Source organism: Myxocyprinus asiaticus, chromosome 19 (assembly GCF_019703515.2).
Source record: "Myxocyprinus asiaticus isolate MX2 ecotype Aquarium Trade chromosome 19, UBuf_Myxa_2, whole genome shotgun sequence".
NCBI lineage: Eukaryota > Metazoa > Chordata > Actinopteri > Cypriniformes > Catostomidae > Myxocyprinus > Myxocyprinus asiaticus.
The window spans coordinates 40,414,871-40,433,945 of NC_059362.1; the positions used below are offsets into that span (position 1 = coordinate 40,414,871).

Below are 19,075 nucleotides of genomic sequence, written 5' to 3' on the forward strand. Positions count from 1 at the left end.
TTGGGCGGGTCTAAGCGGGTCACTTAAAACAAACAGAAAATTATATATCGCCACAGAGACACAGTGTTTACACTTTTTGAGAAGATTAACATATGAATGGCTTACTTATAGTTGTCTCTGCATATTAAGCTGGGATAGAAGAAAGAAAGAGTACTTACTTCAGCTTTAATGGTGAATGTGGCAACTAGAGAAACTTTTGTGACGACAGCAGGTTGCAAATGTAAGTTAAATGCTTTACCATCACCCCACGCTGTATGAATATTTATGTCATTTGAGATACATATTGTACTGAGCTTGGCTAATGTGCTAAATCTAGTGGCAACCCATTACCTGCATTTGAACGTCAGCTGGAAAAACAGCAAATGGTTCTGTGGAGTAAGCGTCAAGGACCCGGCACACTACATACGAAATCAAAGAACGAACAGGTGTGACGTCATTCAGAACAAAATATGGTCAAAACGAAGGTGTATTTAAGTTCGTTTCGGTGGTTCGTAACAGTTCGCCAGGGCGAACTTTCAGGAAAACTTTGTATGGGCTGCTAAACTCCTTACTGCCATTGGTCCACATCATCAGTAGGTGTGGAGATCCTTTGAAGGAACTTTGAGGCCCATGGCTAATGGACCCTTTTCACAGACTTGTTGTGACACGTTTCCGCATTCTTTAACAACGTAAATGTAGCAAACCTTTTAATATTTCCATATTTTATTTTTAACAAAAATATTTGGCTGTTGGAGCAAATGGATAAGAAAAATTTTAATTTGCTGTGGTCCCCCATTCACCGCAATTCAAGTTTAACAAACTATGATGACTTCTGCTTTGCAGCAAACAAACGTGTGAAAAGGGCCCATTCACATTCAGTCAGTTAAGATCAGTCAACATGAACACACCTGCTGCTGGTGCAAACTTACACTGGCGGCCAAAAGTTTGGAATAATGTACAGATTTTGCTGTTTCGGAAGGAAATTGGTACTCTAATTCACCAAAGTGGCATTCAACTGATCACAAAGTATAGTCAGGACATTACTGATGTAAAAATACAGCACCATCACTATTTGAAAAAAGTCATTTTTGATCAAATCTAGTCAGGCCCCATTTCCAGCAGCCATCACTCCAACACCTTATCCTTGAGTAATCATGCTATATTACATCAGAGTCTCTAGTTAGAGAAATAGACGCCTCACATGCCCTCAGCTGAATTCATTGAACTCTACCCGCTCAACACCAGTTTCATGTACAACAGTAAAGAGAAGACTCAGGGGTGCAGGCCTTATGGGAAGAATTGCACAAAATAAAAGCCACTTTTGAAAAACAAAAAGAAAAGTTTAGAGTGGGCAAAGAAACACAGACATTGGACGACAGATAATTGGAAAAGAGTGATCTGGATCTTAACCCCTTTGAGATTTTGTGGGATCAGCTAGACTGTAAGGTGCGTGAGAAGCGCCCGACAAGACAGCCACATCTATGGCAAGTGCTACAGGAAGTGTGGGGTGAAATGTCATCTGAGTATCTGGACAAACTGACAGCTAGAATGCCAAGGATCTGCAAAGCTGTCATTGCTGCACGTGGAGGATTTTTTGATGAGAACTCTTTGAAGTAGTTTAAGAAGTTCTGAAAATATAATTCAAACTGCAATAGTGATTTGTCAAGTTATTAATGTCCTGACTATACATTGTGTTCAGTTGAATGCCACTTTGGTGAATAAAAGTACCAATTTCTTTCCATAAGATAAATATCTGTGCATTATTCCAAAGTTTTGGCCGCCAGTGCACATCTAAATGATCATTCATGTAGAACGATGCAATTTTTTTGTTTAATTAGTCTACAAAATATGTTGTTAATGTAGTTTACATATCTACTCAAATATTCAAAATTGCCTACTCACTCTGTTGTTTAAAGATGCATTCAGTTGTTTTTTCCTTGTTAAAAAGGTTTAACTCCTTAAAGACATGAACTGTAGTTTTGCAATATACAGTATGTAGGAAATCATGACCACTCACATTGAAATGAAAACTCCAGTCATATCATTAACTTTAATCTACATGGAGAGGGTCCACACATGGGGACTGCCATGTTAGAATCACATGACCAGCCAAATACTACTCGCTTAATCTCAGTAACCATCCTGTTATTTGACACTTTCACTCACTGATTAAAGTAATCATGGCTGACTGTGAATTCTAAATTTCTAAAATGGCATCTGAAACTGAAAACTATTGATTTTAAATGATGCTGCATCCAAGCCGCTAGATGTCAGTGTAAGTCCAAGATGACACAAAGACAAAATTTACTGAGTGCACCTTTAAAATGCTGCTTCATACATGTGTCATCTGCAACCGAAAGCCATTCACACATCTGCCCAAAGTGCCTCTCTTATCATTCTTTTGGCTGTACTCTACACCAGTCTTTGCAGTAGTATCAGTGTCATGAATTACAATATCAGAGAGTACTCGGTGCATATTATGGCTGCGTATAGCTTGTTAGCACATTAGTGCCGTAGAATGTAAATATGACAAATTACACATTATCTACTGCATATATATTACTTTATATCATCATCAAGTGGTTAAAACAGCTTCTTTTACTGATCTCATGTGAATTTTACTCATAGCATGTAGTCACTGATGGCGCATTTATTTCACATTAGTCAAGGTTTTACATGTAGTCTTGTTCATCTTCATATTTAAATGCTCCTCTAAACGCCTCCCCCAGCGGCTTGGCCTCAGCTGTGTCTGAATGTTTGCAAACAGTATGTTGTTGTGCAGATGTTTCGAACTCTTTTTGGCATTGAGCGAAGAACGAAAAAGCACTTCGCCATGAGTATGCCACAGCCTTTAGTGTTCCATATGAGAAGATACTACACTTTAAAAACTAGATGGCAGAGTGCAGAGTGTGTCATTTGTCACACAGATTCTATCAGTCTATATAATAATTATATTATTTTGTATCTATCTAAAAAGAATAACACCCTTTGTTCTTTTCCCATGCAAGTTACTGTAATTTTACTTAACTCTGTACATTTTTGCAAAAAATGTTTCCCTCAATTGGATCACAATTCCTCACTTTGACACTTCTTCCACAGCTAACCATAACCATAAATATTTCTGCACTTGTTGTAGAGAAGTGCGCACTCACCTTGGTGATTTGCTGCAGGAAGTCCGATCTTCTGTGCCAGGGAACCCATGAGAGATTCCCTCAGATATTTATCACCAATGAGAGAAATGCCTACAATGCTCTCCAAATACTGTTACACCCGCCTGCTGCTCACTCCAGGTTAGGATACATGCAGTTGTGGAATTCTTGGGCTTCTTGTTAGTCAAAACCTATGAACTGATAGACAGCCTGTGGCTCTGCGGAGCTGTGACAGCAACTGTGAAGACCCAAAGGAATACTGAGATAATTAATATAATCATCACTTGGATATCAGAACAATGATGTAAAAGATTTCACACAGAGTGAGGCATTTTATTCTAAAAAGTGTTCGTACAGATGGGTCTTTATGAAGTTGTTAAAATATAATCATTATATTTATAAAATACCATCAATGCATATTAGAAATCATTATATATACTATATATATAATATACAGTATACTTTAAGTAACAGTAACTTAAGATAATATTTTTGTTTTAGTTTTTAAATAAATGCATTTTCTTCCCAATTTAAGTGAATTGTTAATGTTGGTGAGAAAGATTGTAGTCTTCATGTCTTCAAATTCCTTACTTCTTCAGTAACTTTTAGGATGATTTCTTTTTTTTTTTTTTTTTTTTTTTGTGCTTTCTTAAAAATAAAAGCTCTATATGCTTTTCACTACATTTATATTTTTTTCAGCAGGCACATTTATCCAAAGTGACAAATGATCATAAAGCAGTTCATTGAAAGTCGATCATTAACATTAAAATATTTTTCATTAAAAATTTCTCCAAAATATTTTTCAATAATCTAAAGTGATTATAATGCATTTATAATTCATCATCATCAAGTAATTATAATGCATATAATTGCAAGAAGTACATGTAAACATTGAAAGGCAGAGTGGACTTTCACATTTCCTGCACTACACTGCCACTTTGTGGACTGATAAAATCCAATATTGAACACTGTAGTCATGCAAGATGCCTAATCATGCATATGGCATCATGAAAAGAGTAATGTTATTAAATATATAAAAAGTAGGGGCAAAGTAGGGGCAAAGTAGGTTTAGCACTTCCTTCTCCCTGTTTGCCAAAATAAATGCAACTGAAATCAAATTAACATTTCATGGATACATATCACTGCCTAGATCAGGGGTTTTAATGCTTGTGTGTGTGTGTGTGTGTGTGTGTGTGTGTGTGTGTGTGTGTGTGTGTGTGTGTGTGTGTGTGTGTGTGTGTGTGTGTGTGTGTGAAAATGTTGAGCCCCAAATATGTTGTTTCCTATATATATATATATATTATAGATAGATAGATAGATAGATAGATAGATAGTAGCTTTGTAAGTCGCTTTGGATACACTGAATAGATGTAAATGTAAGTCTCTTTTAGGCATTCACTTGGCTATTGGCACTTAGATGGTGCTCCAAAAACCTATATTAACAAAAACCCTGTTGGTCAAATCTAGACAAAAGCCTCCTCTGTAAACTGCTCACACTGATAAAGTTCCCTCATGGATGTGTTGCTACATATGCTACACAGCATTTTCCTCCCAACCATGAAATCTCAAGTGTTGAGGAAACACAAAATGCAGAGTTGTTACATTTTTTTTCAATTTATCCTGTGTGAATACAATCTGTGTAGTAGTTTGCTGCTTGTTATTGATGATATCTGTGTGATACAAAAAAGTTTTTATAAAACAAACAGCTCAAAATCTGTTATCCTAAATCAAAGCCTTCTAAAGTAACTATTTGAAAGTTTACCCTGATTTACAGTATAACATATTTTCAAACATATTCGTGTACAATGGTATTTATATAGGATACCAGATAACATGATTGTACCACTTTTGTTTTGTGTATGCTTTTTAAATCTAGCGGGAAAGCAGGATTTAATGAGTTTGCACAAAATATGCCTTTCCATTTGTTTTTACAATGAACAAGGAAGAGGTCTGAACATAACACAAGAAACAGCTGAGATTTTAAAGATGTTTTAAGAAGAGTGCCATTAATTGTAAAAGCATGAGTGGTAAATATGCTTGTGTCAGGACTCGGGTAAGCACACATTATTGCACTAAAACCATCTCTGTCCATCTCTCACCGGTCATAATTTCCCTGGATCTGTTGATCTTTGTACTGGCTGTGGTACATATGGAGTCTCCCTTCCTAATGCAAAGTTCTGGTTAAACATTCTCCCAAATTTAGCACTCTGCCTTCTGTTGTTTTTACATTGAAGCCCTGGCAAGATGGAGGCATTATTGACTTTGTAATTAAACTATTTTAACGTCAGGATTTTGTAATCATTATATTTCAAGCCATCTGTTCCAGTCCAAGGGCTGAAATGGATTTTCTCCTTGAGTAGATAAAGGCCTGCACAATGTGGCCAATTTTATCATTAATTATCAGGACTTTACACAGCAAAGACAAATGCTCAAATCCTTATTTAACGAGGTGAGTTTAAATACAAACATACAATATCTTGTGAGGCTTTGCAATGATATCATTTCTGCACAGAAAGACGGCTGTTAATGTAATGTTACTGATTATGGATTTATTAGCTCCCCTCTGCTCAAAGACTAACAAAGCTGAATTTAAAGAACACTGGGATGAATAAACCATAACAATGAACAGCTTGTGGTGTGCACACCTCTACAGGTCCTGCTTTAAGTCAACACCTTTATCAGCCTGTATCCTAACCCTGTGAACAATGGAGAAATAAACTAATCTCATGTAGATAACACCCAACTTTTATCTGCAACTTCACCAATTTTGTTTCCATAACCTCCAGCAGGGCTATGAAGAACTGTGTATTTCAATTATAGAGTCATATATTCAGTTTATCAAGCACTGACTAGTAAGATAAGATCAAGTTAAAGGAATATTCCAGGCTCAATACAAGTTAAGCTCAGTTGATAGCATTTGTGGTATAATGTTGATCACCACAAAAAATTAATTTCAACTTGTCCCTCCTTTTCTTTAAAAAAATGAAAATCTGGGTTCCGGTGAGGCACTTACAATGGAAGTGAATGGGGGCCAATCTGTAAATGTTAAACTACTTATTGTTTCACAATTATAACAACAAGATGTAAACAATATATGTGTGATAAAATCACTTACTAACCTTTTCTGTGTAAAGTTATAGCCAATTTTACAATTTTATTGCCATGACGATGTAATGTCAACAAACCCTAAAATGACTTTAAAAATGATAATATAAACAGCTTCATAGCTCAAATAATACATGAGTTTTAACAGAAGAATTAACGTAAGTGCTTTTGTAAAATTATAAGCTTCACATTTCCACCTTTAAACCCTCCAGAAATTGGCCCCATTCGCTTCCATTGTAAGTGCCTCAACTTCGATTCGACTTCAAGGGACAAGTCTAAATAATTTTTTGTTGTAATCAACATTATGACACAAATGTTTGAGCTTAACTGAAGATTCCTTTTACTCATGATACATTTGGTTTGAAAATGTCCCACCCTCAAATTCGGCTCTATTTATTCTGTTTTCTGTCCTTCTGCCACTTTTATTATTTGATTCTTTTTAATTACGATATTACAAACATGCTTTGTGAATTAATGCATTTTCAAGGAAATAAAGGCAGAAGACAGGGTCCATTTAATTATGTGAATATTTTAAAAAAGAAATAAATAAATAGATGTTTACAGTGTAGATTTTTTTTTTTAGTTCATTAAATAATAATAATAATTTTTAAAAAACACTCTGACCTCCAAAATGCAATGTACGAAAAGATATATATTTTTAAATATTTTAGAGAATGAACAAGAATGCTAAACTGAGAACAAGAATGATAAATTACATTATAATATAAACCCTTAAAAAAAAAATAATAATAATAATAATTTATTATTGGACTATTATAAATCACAGTCTTAGGGTTCAGCACTTTAAACATATGCCAAACATTTAAACCAATTGAAGTCATACAATATACAGTATACAATACCAGTCAGCAATATATTTGGCAGTTAAATATTTACCGTTTAAAGATACACATATGAGCTAAAACACGTTTCATCTGCTATAGCAGAGAAATTGAACGAAATATAAGGCACATTTTAGTAACAGTCAGGGTGGCCCACCAGTTGACCCCATAAACACAGTGTTGATAGGTGGCAGGGAGGACACCATTTCTCGCATCTCAGTGGACGCCTGGTGAGGAAGCAGTGCGTTTTGGGAGTGATACGGAGCAGCAGTTCCATACATGCAGGATGCAGGCACAGAGCAGGAATGGGCTATGCTGGATCCTGTTGCATAATACGAAAAACATGATATAAATACAGCAAAAAATAGCCCTTAAAATGTAGCTTAAAGGTGAACACAGTAATTTTTTCCCCATTAAAAAAGTTTTACTCAAAGAAATTAATTGAAATTTTGCATAATATGTATTAAATCATGAGCACTCACATAAGATGAAGACTCCAGTCATATCAATAACCTTATAAATGCTGTTTTATTCTACAGGGAGTGGGTCCACACATGAGGGGGGATTCATGTTAGAACCACATGACCAGCTGAATACTACTGGCTTAAAGGAATATCCAGGGTTCAATACAAGTTAAGCTCAATTGACAGCATTTGTGGCATAATGTTGATTACCACAACAAAATTATTTCGACTCATCCTTCCTCTTCTTTAAATAAAGCAAAAATTGAAGCAACTTACAATGGAAGTGAATGGGGCCAATTTTCGGATGGTTTAAAGGCAGAAATGTGGTGCTTATAATTTTATAAAATCACTTAGATTAATTATTCCGTTAAAACTCATTTCAGCTGTAAAGTTGTTTAAATTGTCATTTTTAAAGTCATTTTAGAGTTTGTTGACATTACATCGTCATGGCAATGTAGTAGTAAAATTGGATATAACATTACACAGAAAAGGTTAGCAAGCGATTTTATCACACTAAAATCATGTTAACACACATATTGTTTATGTCTTGTGGCTATAGATTTAAAATAATGAGTATTTTAACGTTTATGGATTGGCCCCATTCACGTCCATTGTAAGAACTTCACTGTAACCCAAACTTTTTTTTTTTTTTTTTTTTAAAGAAAAGGAAAGGCAAGTCAAAATAATTTTTTGTAGTAATCAATATTATGCCACAAATGCTGTTGATTAAGCTTAACTTGTATTGACCCCGAATACTCCTTTAATCTCAGTAACAGCCTTGTTACTGGACACTTTTTACTCATGGATTAAATCAAACATGGCTGACTGTGAATAATGAATTTCAACAGTGGTATCAATAATTGAAAACAATTGCATTTGAATGATGCTTCATCCAGGCTTCTAGGTGTCAGTGTAAGACCAGGACGACATAAACAAAAAAAGTTACTGAATGCACTGTTAATGACAGCATGTACTCAAGGTGGCATGGACTTCACCAGTTTGTGTAAAACCTAATGATCCATGTTATCCAGAATGATTTGGAAATATTCCAAAGAGCATCTCAGAAGCCTGGACATCTGACCTCTTTGTTTTTTTCCTGTTTATCTCCAGGTTTCAATTCAGTTTTGAATCATATATTTTCAATGTAAACTCAGATGTTTGAACACCACTGTATGTATCAGATTTTTTTTTAACCTGCAGTGTGTGTGCCCAGTGATGACAGTTCAGTGTAGTAGGGTCTGGCTTTCTTCCTGCTTGCATCATCCAGGATGTTGAGAGGGTCGTGCACTTCAGTGTATGCTGAAACAGAACGAATGCTGCTCACACTGCTGATAACTGACACATGCTGATCAATCAATGTTCCCATTCTCTGAGCATCCACATAACCACTGCTACTGTAATATCCTGGGTGGGGGAGAAAGGAACATTACTCTTTCAAAAAGAAAATCTGCATACTTGCTCATTATCTTTCTAAACAGCATGCATACTGTACATGATATACTGTTTCTTGCTCACAAAGGACATTATTTATGTTTTTCAAATACATCTTACAGATAAATTCAAGTGGGAAATACAGGGTAAATAATACGTATTCTAAATTTACGCTCCAAACTTAAAGCTGAAGTATGTACATTTTTTCGGTGTTAAAATACTGTAACAAGGTTGACATGGGAAAGGAGGATGCGGGAACCGGCTGAACCGTCAAAATAATATTTAATAAGAACTTAAACAAAAAGACACACAGAACACAAGTACACACGGCAGCTGCATGTGGCTCTCTCTCTCTCTCCTGAACTGCCGCATCCGGATACATTTATCCCTCTCCTCGGCTGATTAGCCAAATTGGGGGCTGGGCGTGCGTAGTCACGGCCCGGCCCCGCCCTCCTCCTCATCACAAATACTTTTTTATATCCCAGCTTAATATGCAGATACAACCATAAGGAAGCCATTCATATGTTAATTTTCTCGACAACTGTAAACATTGTGTCTATGTCGCAGATAAAAATGTTTGTGTTCGTTTTGAGGGTCCCGCTTAGACCCGCCCCAACAACGTTACTCAACCAATGGCGTGAGTCTGGGGGCGGGACTGTCTGACTGTTTGAACAACAGAAGACGAGGGGCATATTCGGAAAGCTGTTTTGAAAAGGTTTATATTTGCAATTACTTTCGGTGGCAATAGTGTCACAGAAATGACATACTTCAACTTTACCAAAGCTTAACATGCAGAACACATTTGCTTACTCCAAGGCCATGGTTTACCAGGCATAATCCTACTTTTTGCCACTTTTTTCTGCTAGTACAGATTACAGACAATAGGAAACGATATGTAGAAGAGGGTGGTATGTGATCGGGAAAAGGACAGGATTTACAATTTGTGTGATTACTATCTTTGTAATTCTATTTGGTGACGCTGGTGGCACAGAAATTACACACTTCGGCATTAATTGGCCAATAATACCAGATTTTCTCACCACTGTGTCCTGTACTGGAGCAAACTGGACCAGAACACCCTTCTCCATTGGCGGCACTTCCTCCAAAGCTGTACCCTGCAGGATCCAGTATCTGTACACCCTCAATGTCCATCACAGGGTCACCTGTGGATGTGTATCCAGTTGATGAAACCCTGGAACTATAGGGAGACACCGTACAGTTGCTACTGAAGCAGTCTTTGGCCAGCTGGTGCCCAGAGAAGGACGTGTAACGTCCGCTTTCAGCACGAGCTTGATAGGCTGATGTTGGAGTGTGTGTCTGTGGTCTGAACATGGGCTGGTAATAAGAGGGGTTGGGGTAGGAGCCAGAACTGAAATTGGGCAGGTTCTGGTACATGGTATCAGGGAAGGCCTGGCAGGGCACTTGGGGCTGGATGGGGCAGCTGCTCTGGGGCCTCACAGCCATCGGGCCCTGGTTGATCACACTGCTACGGTTGATCATAGCCGGAGAGATCGGAGGGGTCATCAGGGGTGCGCTGTTCTGCGCGTAATCCATTTGTCCTGGAAAATATGATGATGTCATGAGCCATATTTATGACTAAGCATAATCATTTTAACAGATCTTGTTTTTCCCTTTTTACTGTATTTAAAGAGTTCATATTATAAATTGTTTACCTCCTGAGGTCCACTTATTATGTTAGTAAAGGTTTTTGTGCCAAAAATTTTTTTCCAAGACTATTTTCCATGCTCCTTCTGAGTCTTTTTGTAAAACGGTGTATTTTATTTATTTATTTTTTTAGTTCTGGTGCTCATAAACCAGTTTGTGGGATTGCAGTCATGTCTAATATAGTTTTTAAAGGGATAGTTCACCCAAAAATGAAAATTCTCTCATCATTTACTCACCCTCATGCAATCCCAGATGTGTATGACTTTCTTTCTTCTGCTAAACACAAACAAAGATTTTTAGAAGAGTATTTCAGCTCTGTAGGTCCATACAATGCAAGTGAATGGTGACCTTACCTTTGAAGCTTAAAAAAAAAAAAAAACACATAAAGGCAGCATAAAAGTAATCCATACAACTCCAGTAGTTAAATCCATATCTTCAGAAGCTATATAATAAGTGTGGGTGAGAACAGATCAATAATTAAGTCATTTTTTTTTTCACTTGTGAAAGTGGAGATTTATAGTAAAAAAGGATTTAAATATTTATCTGTTTCTCATCCAAAGCGATTGCATCACTTCAGAAGACATATATTAAACCACTGGAGTCCACTGGAGAAGAATTACTGTTATGCTAGGTTTATGTGCTTTTTGGAGCTTCAAAGTTCTGGCCGCCATTCACTTGCATTGTATGACCTACAGAGCTGAGATATTCTTCTAAAAATCTTCGTTTGTGTTCTCCAGAAGAAAGAAAGTCATACACATCTGGGAAGGCATGAGAGTGAGTAAATGATGAGAGAATTTTCATTTTTGGGTGAACTATTCCTTTAACTACACCATCCATCAATAACAGCCTCTTCGCAAAGCCTGCATTTCATTGTAACAGATTCACAAAACAATCCACTCTGAAATGGGCCTCACTCAAAATTGTCAGGGTGCTTCACAAAGATATGCAGAGCGGTAGGTGCTAGATGTAGAAATGCGCAAGTTTTTCAAATTTTACCCTTTTATTGTTAGGTATAATTGCAAATGTATGGCTTTCTCCTTAATACTTCACAATAAATGGGCTGGCTGGATTTCTGATCACCCAACAGGCGTCGTTGAAGTGTAAATGAGGACAGCCATGCTTTATTGTCATGTTTTCTATGTGTGCAACTTTGTGACGTCAAAGTTGCGGAAGTACAAAACTAGATGTCCATAATTCATGTAAACTGCTGTTTGAAAATACCAGTTACAATGAAGCTGTCCGGATCGGTACCATGGTACATAACAGTATTGGTTTCGAGTTCTTGTTGTGCAGCTGTCAGTAACAGGAAATCATGTTCTGGGTGGTTCTCATCCTTGACAGTTGAATCACTCTGTGCCACACCAGATTTATTCCGACTGGCCAAAAAACAGGAACTCGGGGAGGCTGTTAATGCAGCTTTAATTGCATCTGTCAAAATTTAAACATCACAGTTAACTGGGTTAAAAAATGTTATGTATTAAATAACATACTTATGAGATAAATTGGGAAATGATAAGGTACCTGCATTCCTCATATATTTCTCCAGCAGGTTCTGAAGGTCCTGCTCTTTGTCATTGTTGAATTGTGTTTCAATTGCTAGCAGTATATATTCATCCAGTAGCATCCGAATGAGGTGGAACGAGCCTACAAGTAACATTAAACCAGGTTTATTTGTTTTAATACATGTTGCAAAGATCATTAAAAAAAAAAAAATTAAATAACAAGTTATCCTACTACAGTACATGACCTTTCTAGTTTTTTGTTATAACTGGATTAGGATCTATAAAAAGATTTAGATTCAGACTGACTTGCTAATGAATCATCTAGACTGATTTGTTAACCAGTTTAACAGATTCAATATAATGATTCACTTACAAATCGAACATCACTTTGGCTTGTGGGTAAGTTTTACTCTACACAAACTCCACCCAAGAGCAATACTGTACACATATGCAATGAAATATTTTAGAGCAGATCATAACTAGAAAAAAGTATATTTATTATAGAAATTCCCATTAATTTTCCAGGCCTGGAAAACACAGCTGCAATTCTTAACATCTCTATTTTGATGTAAAATGTAATTAAAAATGTAATATAACTATTCATTTCCAAGATGATAAAAGGACACCACTTGCATGCATCTTGGTGAGGTCATGTGACATCAATGAAACGTTTATAGTAGAATAATACCTTCTATTAAAAAAAAATAGTATAATAAAAAATATTAAATTAACAGTAATGATTATAAGTACAGTTTCCACTGCACCCTTTTTAATAAGTAGTAAGCTAGTATCCGATTCCAAAAATAGCCTCAAATCCTTCCCACGCGTTTCACCTTTACTTTTTAATGTTGAGGTCAAATGGTTAGCCTTGCAGGTGATACTGTTTGGCTTTGTGAACACCTGTAGGGTCATCAGATGTTAGGAGCACTGGGAAAGGTCACTCTCTAATCAGGGCACACGCAACGCAAGATAAAGGTTTGTTTGTACAGGCTGGGTGAATACATTTTATAGCAGCGGCTCTCTGGTTAAACAGTGCCAAGCAAATAGTACAGATCTGATTTTTTGAAAAGGGAAAAAGCATGATATCTAATCGTATCTAGAGAATTTGGAAAGCATGAAAAAGTTTTCAATAAAGGGTCCATGAAGTTACTCCACAAATAAACATAGATATTTCATTAAAATGTACATATATTGCAAAAAGCAAAAAAACAATGCAAAATTGCACACACGCAAAAATGCTAAATGTGACTGTCAAGAGAATTTGAAAGTGACAGAAAGACTAGAGTGTTGTGTAGGCAGGCATGATAAAGGCTTACCAAAGCTGGTAGCATTGTTTAGGGTGAGATTGTGCATCACTCGGGCTCCAAAGAAACTCCATTTAAGAAGGAAATCCTGAGCTCGCTTTTTAACCGGCCGACCATTTTGCTTGCTGGGCTGGAATAAAGATAATACGCAAATTAATTGTAACACTCATTGCTACATTAAATGTTTTGGGTTCTCTGCTGACAAGTTCAGCATAGATGGTTTGTTGGTCTTAGCTGATCTCATTTTGGTTTTAGAGGGATTTTGGGCAATTTTAAGCTTGTCAGGTTGGGAGACCAGCTTAAACTAGCTAAGACCAGAAGACCAACTTATGGTGGTATAAGCTGTTTTTTTCAGCAGGGGTCACCAGCATACAGTATGTTACTTTTAGGAAAGTGGCCCCAGCATGGGATGCTGGTGTGCTGGTGTTGCCATCAGGCTTCTGAATCAGCACAATTTTCTTGGTCAACCATCATGGTTTTGCTATTGAATAGCAAAGATATTAGCACCAACATAAACCAGGACGGAAATTTCAGCAGGGTCTTCAGATAAAGCTCTTGCACTGCAACAAACCTTAATGACTTTCTGCTCCACAACAGAGTCCAGCCATTCAATAAAAGACTCTACTGTGGCATTTTTCCTCAGGAGGTCTTTCAGCTCTTGAAACACTGAAATTGATTCATCTAGCAGAAGAAAAACGAAGATATTTTGAGGCAGGTTTTATTATCAGAATGTACAAAAGTTACAAAACAAGTACAAAAGATGACTAAGCTATTAATAACTCACATTCAGAGTAGAAGTCTGAATCTTGGTCATTTGTGATTGAAAGGAGCGCTTGAGAACCAATACTGTTCAAATCCACCTTATCAATATCATTTACCATAGAGGTCACCACTTTCTGGTCAAAAAGTGCAGGTCTTGCAATCTACAACAACATGAAACCATTAAGAACACATCAGTTTAAAATAGAAAACAAAAGCAAGAATAATCAAAACAGTTCTACCTGTGCAAGATGTAAGAATGAGGTCTGTCTCTTTAAGGAAGACACAAATCGTCGAGCTATGGGCAATTTCTTGTCTGAGAGTATGTCTGGGAGATTCTCCAAGGAAGACACCATCCAGTGTTCCCAGTGCTTGGCAAAACTCAGAATATCTGCCAAAAGACTGGAGATATTTTCCTAAACTCATTTAAAAACACTTGAATTTGACACTTGCACAATATTCAGTGTTTCTATTTTTATTTAAAGCAATAGCTCAGCCAAAAATGAGAATTCTGTGGCACGTGTGTTCACGCAACAACTTGGGCCAGAGACTATTTAGCAGAGACGGGCCGCTTCTATTAAAATGAATTGGAGAAATTGGAACACCCAATGGTCAACGGATGTAGAAAGGAAGTCCCGCCTTACATGTAAAAGAGCCAATCACCTTTTAAATACAGACATCACCTGTCAATCAACTCGAGAACGCGCATGCGCATTAGCTATAAAAGCCGGGAAAATTTAGTTTTTAATGTAATCTGAGATAAAGAAGCACAATTTATGATACCGGTGTTGTCAGATTTTACTGCTGATTTGAAATATGTTCTTTGATCGTAATCTTGACCAACCGTTTTGGAGATTTCAGTCCTTCCCCATTCAAGTAGATAGGAGCTGCACTGTCATGACTAGAAATAGCTTCCTGTGAGTGTTCCAAAGATGGCCACCAGTAGATTGACTTGCTAGAAAGACTTTGCTTAGGCTGTTTTTGGCACTAAACAATGCAAATTCTCATGTGAAAACTTCAGCCACTATGAATGAGCTTCTTTCATGCACTAATGAATGCACAACAGATGTCAAGATTTTCACTGAAAAATAAATTACATTTTGTTTTTTTTTTCTCTCACCAAAACCATCGTATGACTTCAAAAGACTTGGAATATGAAGCACAAATCACATTTACTATTTTTATGATACATTTGGGTCCATTTTGAATCTTTGAAGTGGGTCACTATCCACTGCCATTGTATTGAAAATACAGGCTGAGATATTCATTTAAATATTTCCATTTGTGTTCCGCATAAATAAGAAAGTCAAATGGGTTTGGAACTAAATAAAGGTGAATGGTTTTGGGTGAGCTATTCCTGTAAGTATTTTCTAATTTCTACTGTAGTCCATTGTTGATGAAAATGGTTAACAGTATAATGCAAGCAGTTCAACAAACAAACCTCTCTGGCATATCCTGCATTGTAGCAGGGATGAGAATGTCAGTCAGAACCTGGGAAAAGCAATTAAGACAGTTTGTGATAACCCGATATAACTGAATGCTAATTCACTCACACACATATATATATATATATATATATATATATATATATATATATATATATATATATATATATATATATATATATATATATATACATACATACACACACAGTTCATTGACACTCACTTTGTAAAGTATTGAGTCACACACACAAAAGATGTCCACAATAACTGGATTCTCCAACAATGGAAGGAGATGTTCAGGCATTCCCTGCCAGAAGTGAAGTAGAAAGTTCTGGATCTGGAACACAGTTGGGAACAGTTAAAGTGTATTATTCTAGAATTTAAATTTTAGGACAACAAATTTGTTAAAATAGTACCTCCTCAAAGTTGACATTAATGGCATTGTCCAGAATGCATTGACAATGAGTTTTGTACATCATAATCAAGGTGTCAACCTACCAAATTAAAAGTATAGAAGAGTTTGAGATATGTAAATATATACAGTATTTTGGAAATAGGTCTCATGGAAATTAACAAACCTTGTCTTTTGAAACAGACTTCTGAAGCACTAGATGTTGCGCACATGGGAATTCAGGTAAAAGCGTCCCAGTTTTAGAACTAAGGGAGTATTTCCTGGTGAATCCTCCCTGTAAACAACAAAGAGCGTGCATATTGCAGAACTATTTGGATATATTTTGAATAATAATATGACAATGTTTTTGGAATGCAATAGAACGTTTTCTACTTTGCAAGCATACATGAGTATTCCATCACAAAATAATTAAAATAGTAGTTTCTATGAAACGTTTCCAAGTGAAGTACTGCAACACAACTTTATATGAAAAATCTTAAAATTGCCAACCTCATTTTTTAGCTTGCTTCCAGAAAATCTTTAGAAAACACATAAGGTAGAAAAACATATGATAGATTGTTAATATGATATAACATTTAAACCCGTTTAAACCAAAACAAAAGCATAAAAATATACTTTAAAAAAATACAATGTGTGTCTTAGCATGGGTTTTAAAAGTATTACATGCAATATATATGGTATATAATGTATATTTTAGAAATATTCTAGGACTTCTAAAGGATTTTAACACTGAAATGAGAGATCAGATGCAGAAATGAAATTATGAAGGTCAGCGCATACCGTGTCAAACCTTTTCCTGAGTACACAGAGTGATAATACGCACTGCTCTCCTTAATTCCAATACCATAATAATGATACCTGGAAGATATTTATGAGTCAAAGTTACCAAAAACTGAGTGGTTCAGATCAAGCATACTAGTCATGCATTGTACAGTAATAAAAGATGATAGTAAATAAAGTTAATTTGTCTTTCTCTGACTTTGAATGGCCTCTGGTTCCAAGCCTTCGTGTTGTAAGTAGAGGAAATTTCTGACGTATTGTCTACAATAACAAGAGAACAAAGTTCTTACACAATAGTCCAGCTGATCTCAAAGTAAAATCAATTGCTATTTTTATGCATTTGAAACGATGTCTGATAATGTATATACTTGGTGAGATTAGAAGTTGGATATTATAATATTTTTATAATCACTTAGAATCATCATACTTCAATACCACAACTGTCTGGCAAATAATTGGCACATAAAAAGCTTTAGAACTCCTCTTACCTTTCCAAAAGTGGCAGCACAAGCAGGATCTAATTTCTCCTTCCGACAAAAGTCCAAATAATGAGCATAAAGGATACACCGCGGCAGGCAAACGCCTTCACAAACAATGTAATTGTCCTCAAGCCTAAGGGAAGCAAATCAAAAACTAAGTTGCTGTAGTATGCAGAGTGTCCTATACAAATTAGTGTAATATCATTTGTTGAATACACTCTTGTACATTATTTATAATGGTAAGCGAATACCATTGTAAAGTAAGCTGCGTCTGTTTCCTTTTGTCCTTGATGATCTGACTGATGCTTTTCTTTAGCACATTTGGTTTGAGAGAGAAGGTCTTTGAATAATCCAGGTGATCCAAATCATCTTCAGAGGATATGCTTCCGTTGCTCTCTTCAGCTTCTGCCAAATAAATAACATACATAGCTTACAAATGTCTTGTACAAAACCAGTGCCAAAACTATTCATAATGTATCATTGCTACTAAACAAACTGGCAACACAGTTTAGTAGTAGTTTTAATCAAAAGCAAGTTTGAAAACAATTTACAACAAAAATGATGTCCCCACCTGATTTAATTCCAGAATCCTCCTCCTCATCAAGTCTGGTTTTAAAAAACATGTTTTTTCGGAGATCCTCTTGGTCAATAAAAATTGTCGCATGGAGGTCATCTGTGCTTTTGCAAGCTCTCTTTGTCTGTGATGGTTGTAGTTGATGAAACGTGTCATTTTTCAATGGACTGTCTATATTTCTTTTCATCGGCATGTTCAAGGAGACATTAACAAAAAAAAAAAAAAAAGAAAAAAAAAAAAACTGGAATGCAAAATTAAAACCACCTAGTGAAATTACAAAAAGTGTCCCTCAAAAAATAACATGTTGAAACATTCAAAAATCGACACAGTCCATTCTAACATTTGGCAATGTTACACAAATATCCATTCCTGGAATAATAAACATGTTCAAAGCTTAACAGAGAATCTCCAAAAAACATTTAAACAATTTGACAACTATGTGTGTTGGTTTTCCCTCTTTCCTCACTAGAAACAAATCTTCACCTGCAGCATTATGGAAACACCTCAAATATAACATTAATCCTGTAAATGTTCACATTAATCCAAAAATTGAGAAAGATAACACCTTCCAGCCTTAATTAAAGCTCTCCTGTCTCTGAAATGATGTGTCACAGAGGTGAGCGCCTTAGGGACATCTATCTTATTTACAGAAGACTAGCAATGGGATTTAATGATTAACCAAGTGGGATATCATCTCCTTGAAATCTTGTGCTGGTTTTGCTGCTTGGGTGTAGACTGAATCAAGCCAATCTCTAGAATGTTTATTTTGCCTTTGTCACATCTATTCAAACACCACATTTGTTTTTTTCTTAGCATTTTGGTCAAAGCCATGTAGAATTTACAACTAGATAATTCACTACCATTCAAATATTACAGTATGTATTCACCTAAGTAGATGGTTTATCCAAAAATTTAAATTCTGTTAATCACGCTCATTTTGTTCCAAACCCATTTGACTTTTTTCCCCCCTGGTGCTAGTGTCGCAGGAATGACATACTTTAGCTTTAAAATGACTGCAGTTTGTAATCTCAACTTTGTGTAGAAAGAACCTAGTTGGGTAAACTCAGCAAAATAAGATGCATCAATGTAACTCAAATAAATCTCTTTTATTTCTTTATGTACTAACTAATGAACGTGAATGTTAGTTAAATACATGCTGGTTGGAAGCACTACAGAGTGTAGTTT

General features: G+C 36.0%; 1 protein-coding gene across 1 annotated transcript; it reads right to left on the minus strand.

The window, feature by feature from the left end:
• Positions 1-5,124: 5,124 nt before the first annotated feature.
• Positions 5,125-18,472, minus strand: LOC127410365 (DNA-binding protein RFX6-like). Its single transcript, XM_051645583.1, has 19 exons — positions 17,888-18,472; positions 17,568-17,721; positions 17,326-17,449; positions 17,037-17,098; positions 16,838-16,915; positions 16,547-16,574; positions 16,224-16,331; positions 16,062-16,139; positions 15,869-15,982; positions 15,642-15,691; positions 14,443-14,602; positions 14,226-14,364; positions 14,013-14,122; positions 13,454-13,571; positions 12,157-12,279; positions 11,857-12,063; positions 10,011-10,529; positions 8,734-8,943; positions 5,125-7,397 (listed from the first exon to the last, which is right to left on the minus strand). The coding sequence occupies exons 1-19, from the start codon at positions 18,081-18,083 to the stop codon at positions 7,219-7,221; spliced, it is 2,757 nt and encodes a 918-aa protein (XP_051501543.1). The 5' UTR covers positions 18,084-18,472; the 3' UTR covers positions 5,125-7,218.
• Positions 18,473-19,075: the final 603 nt, after the last annotated feature.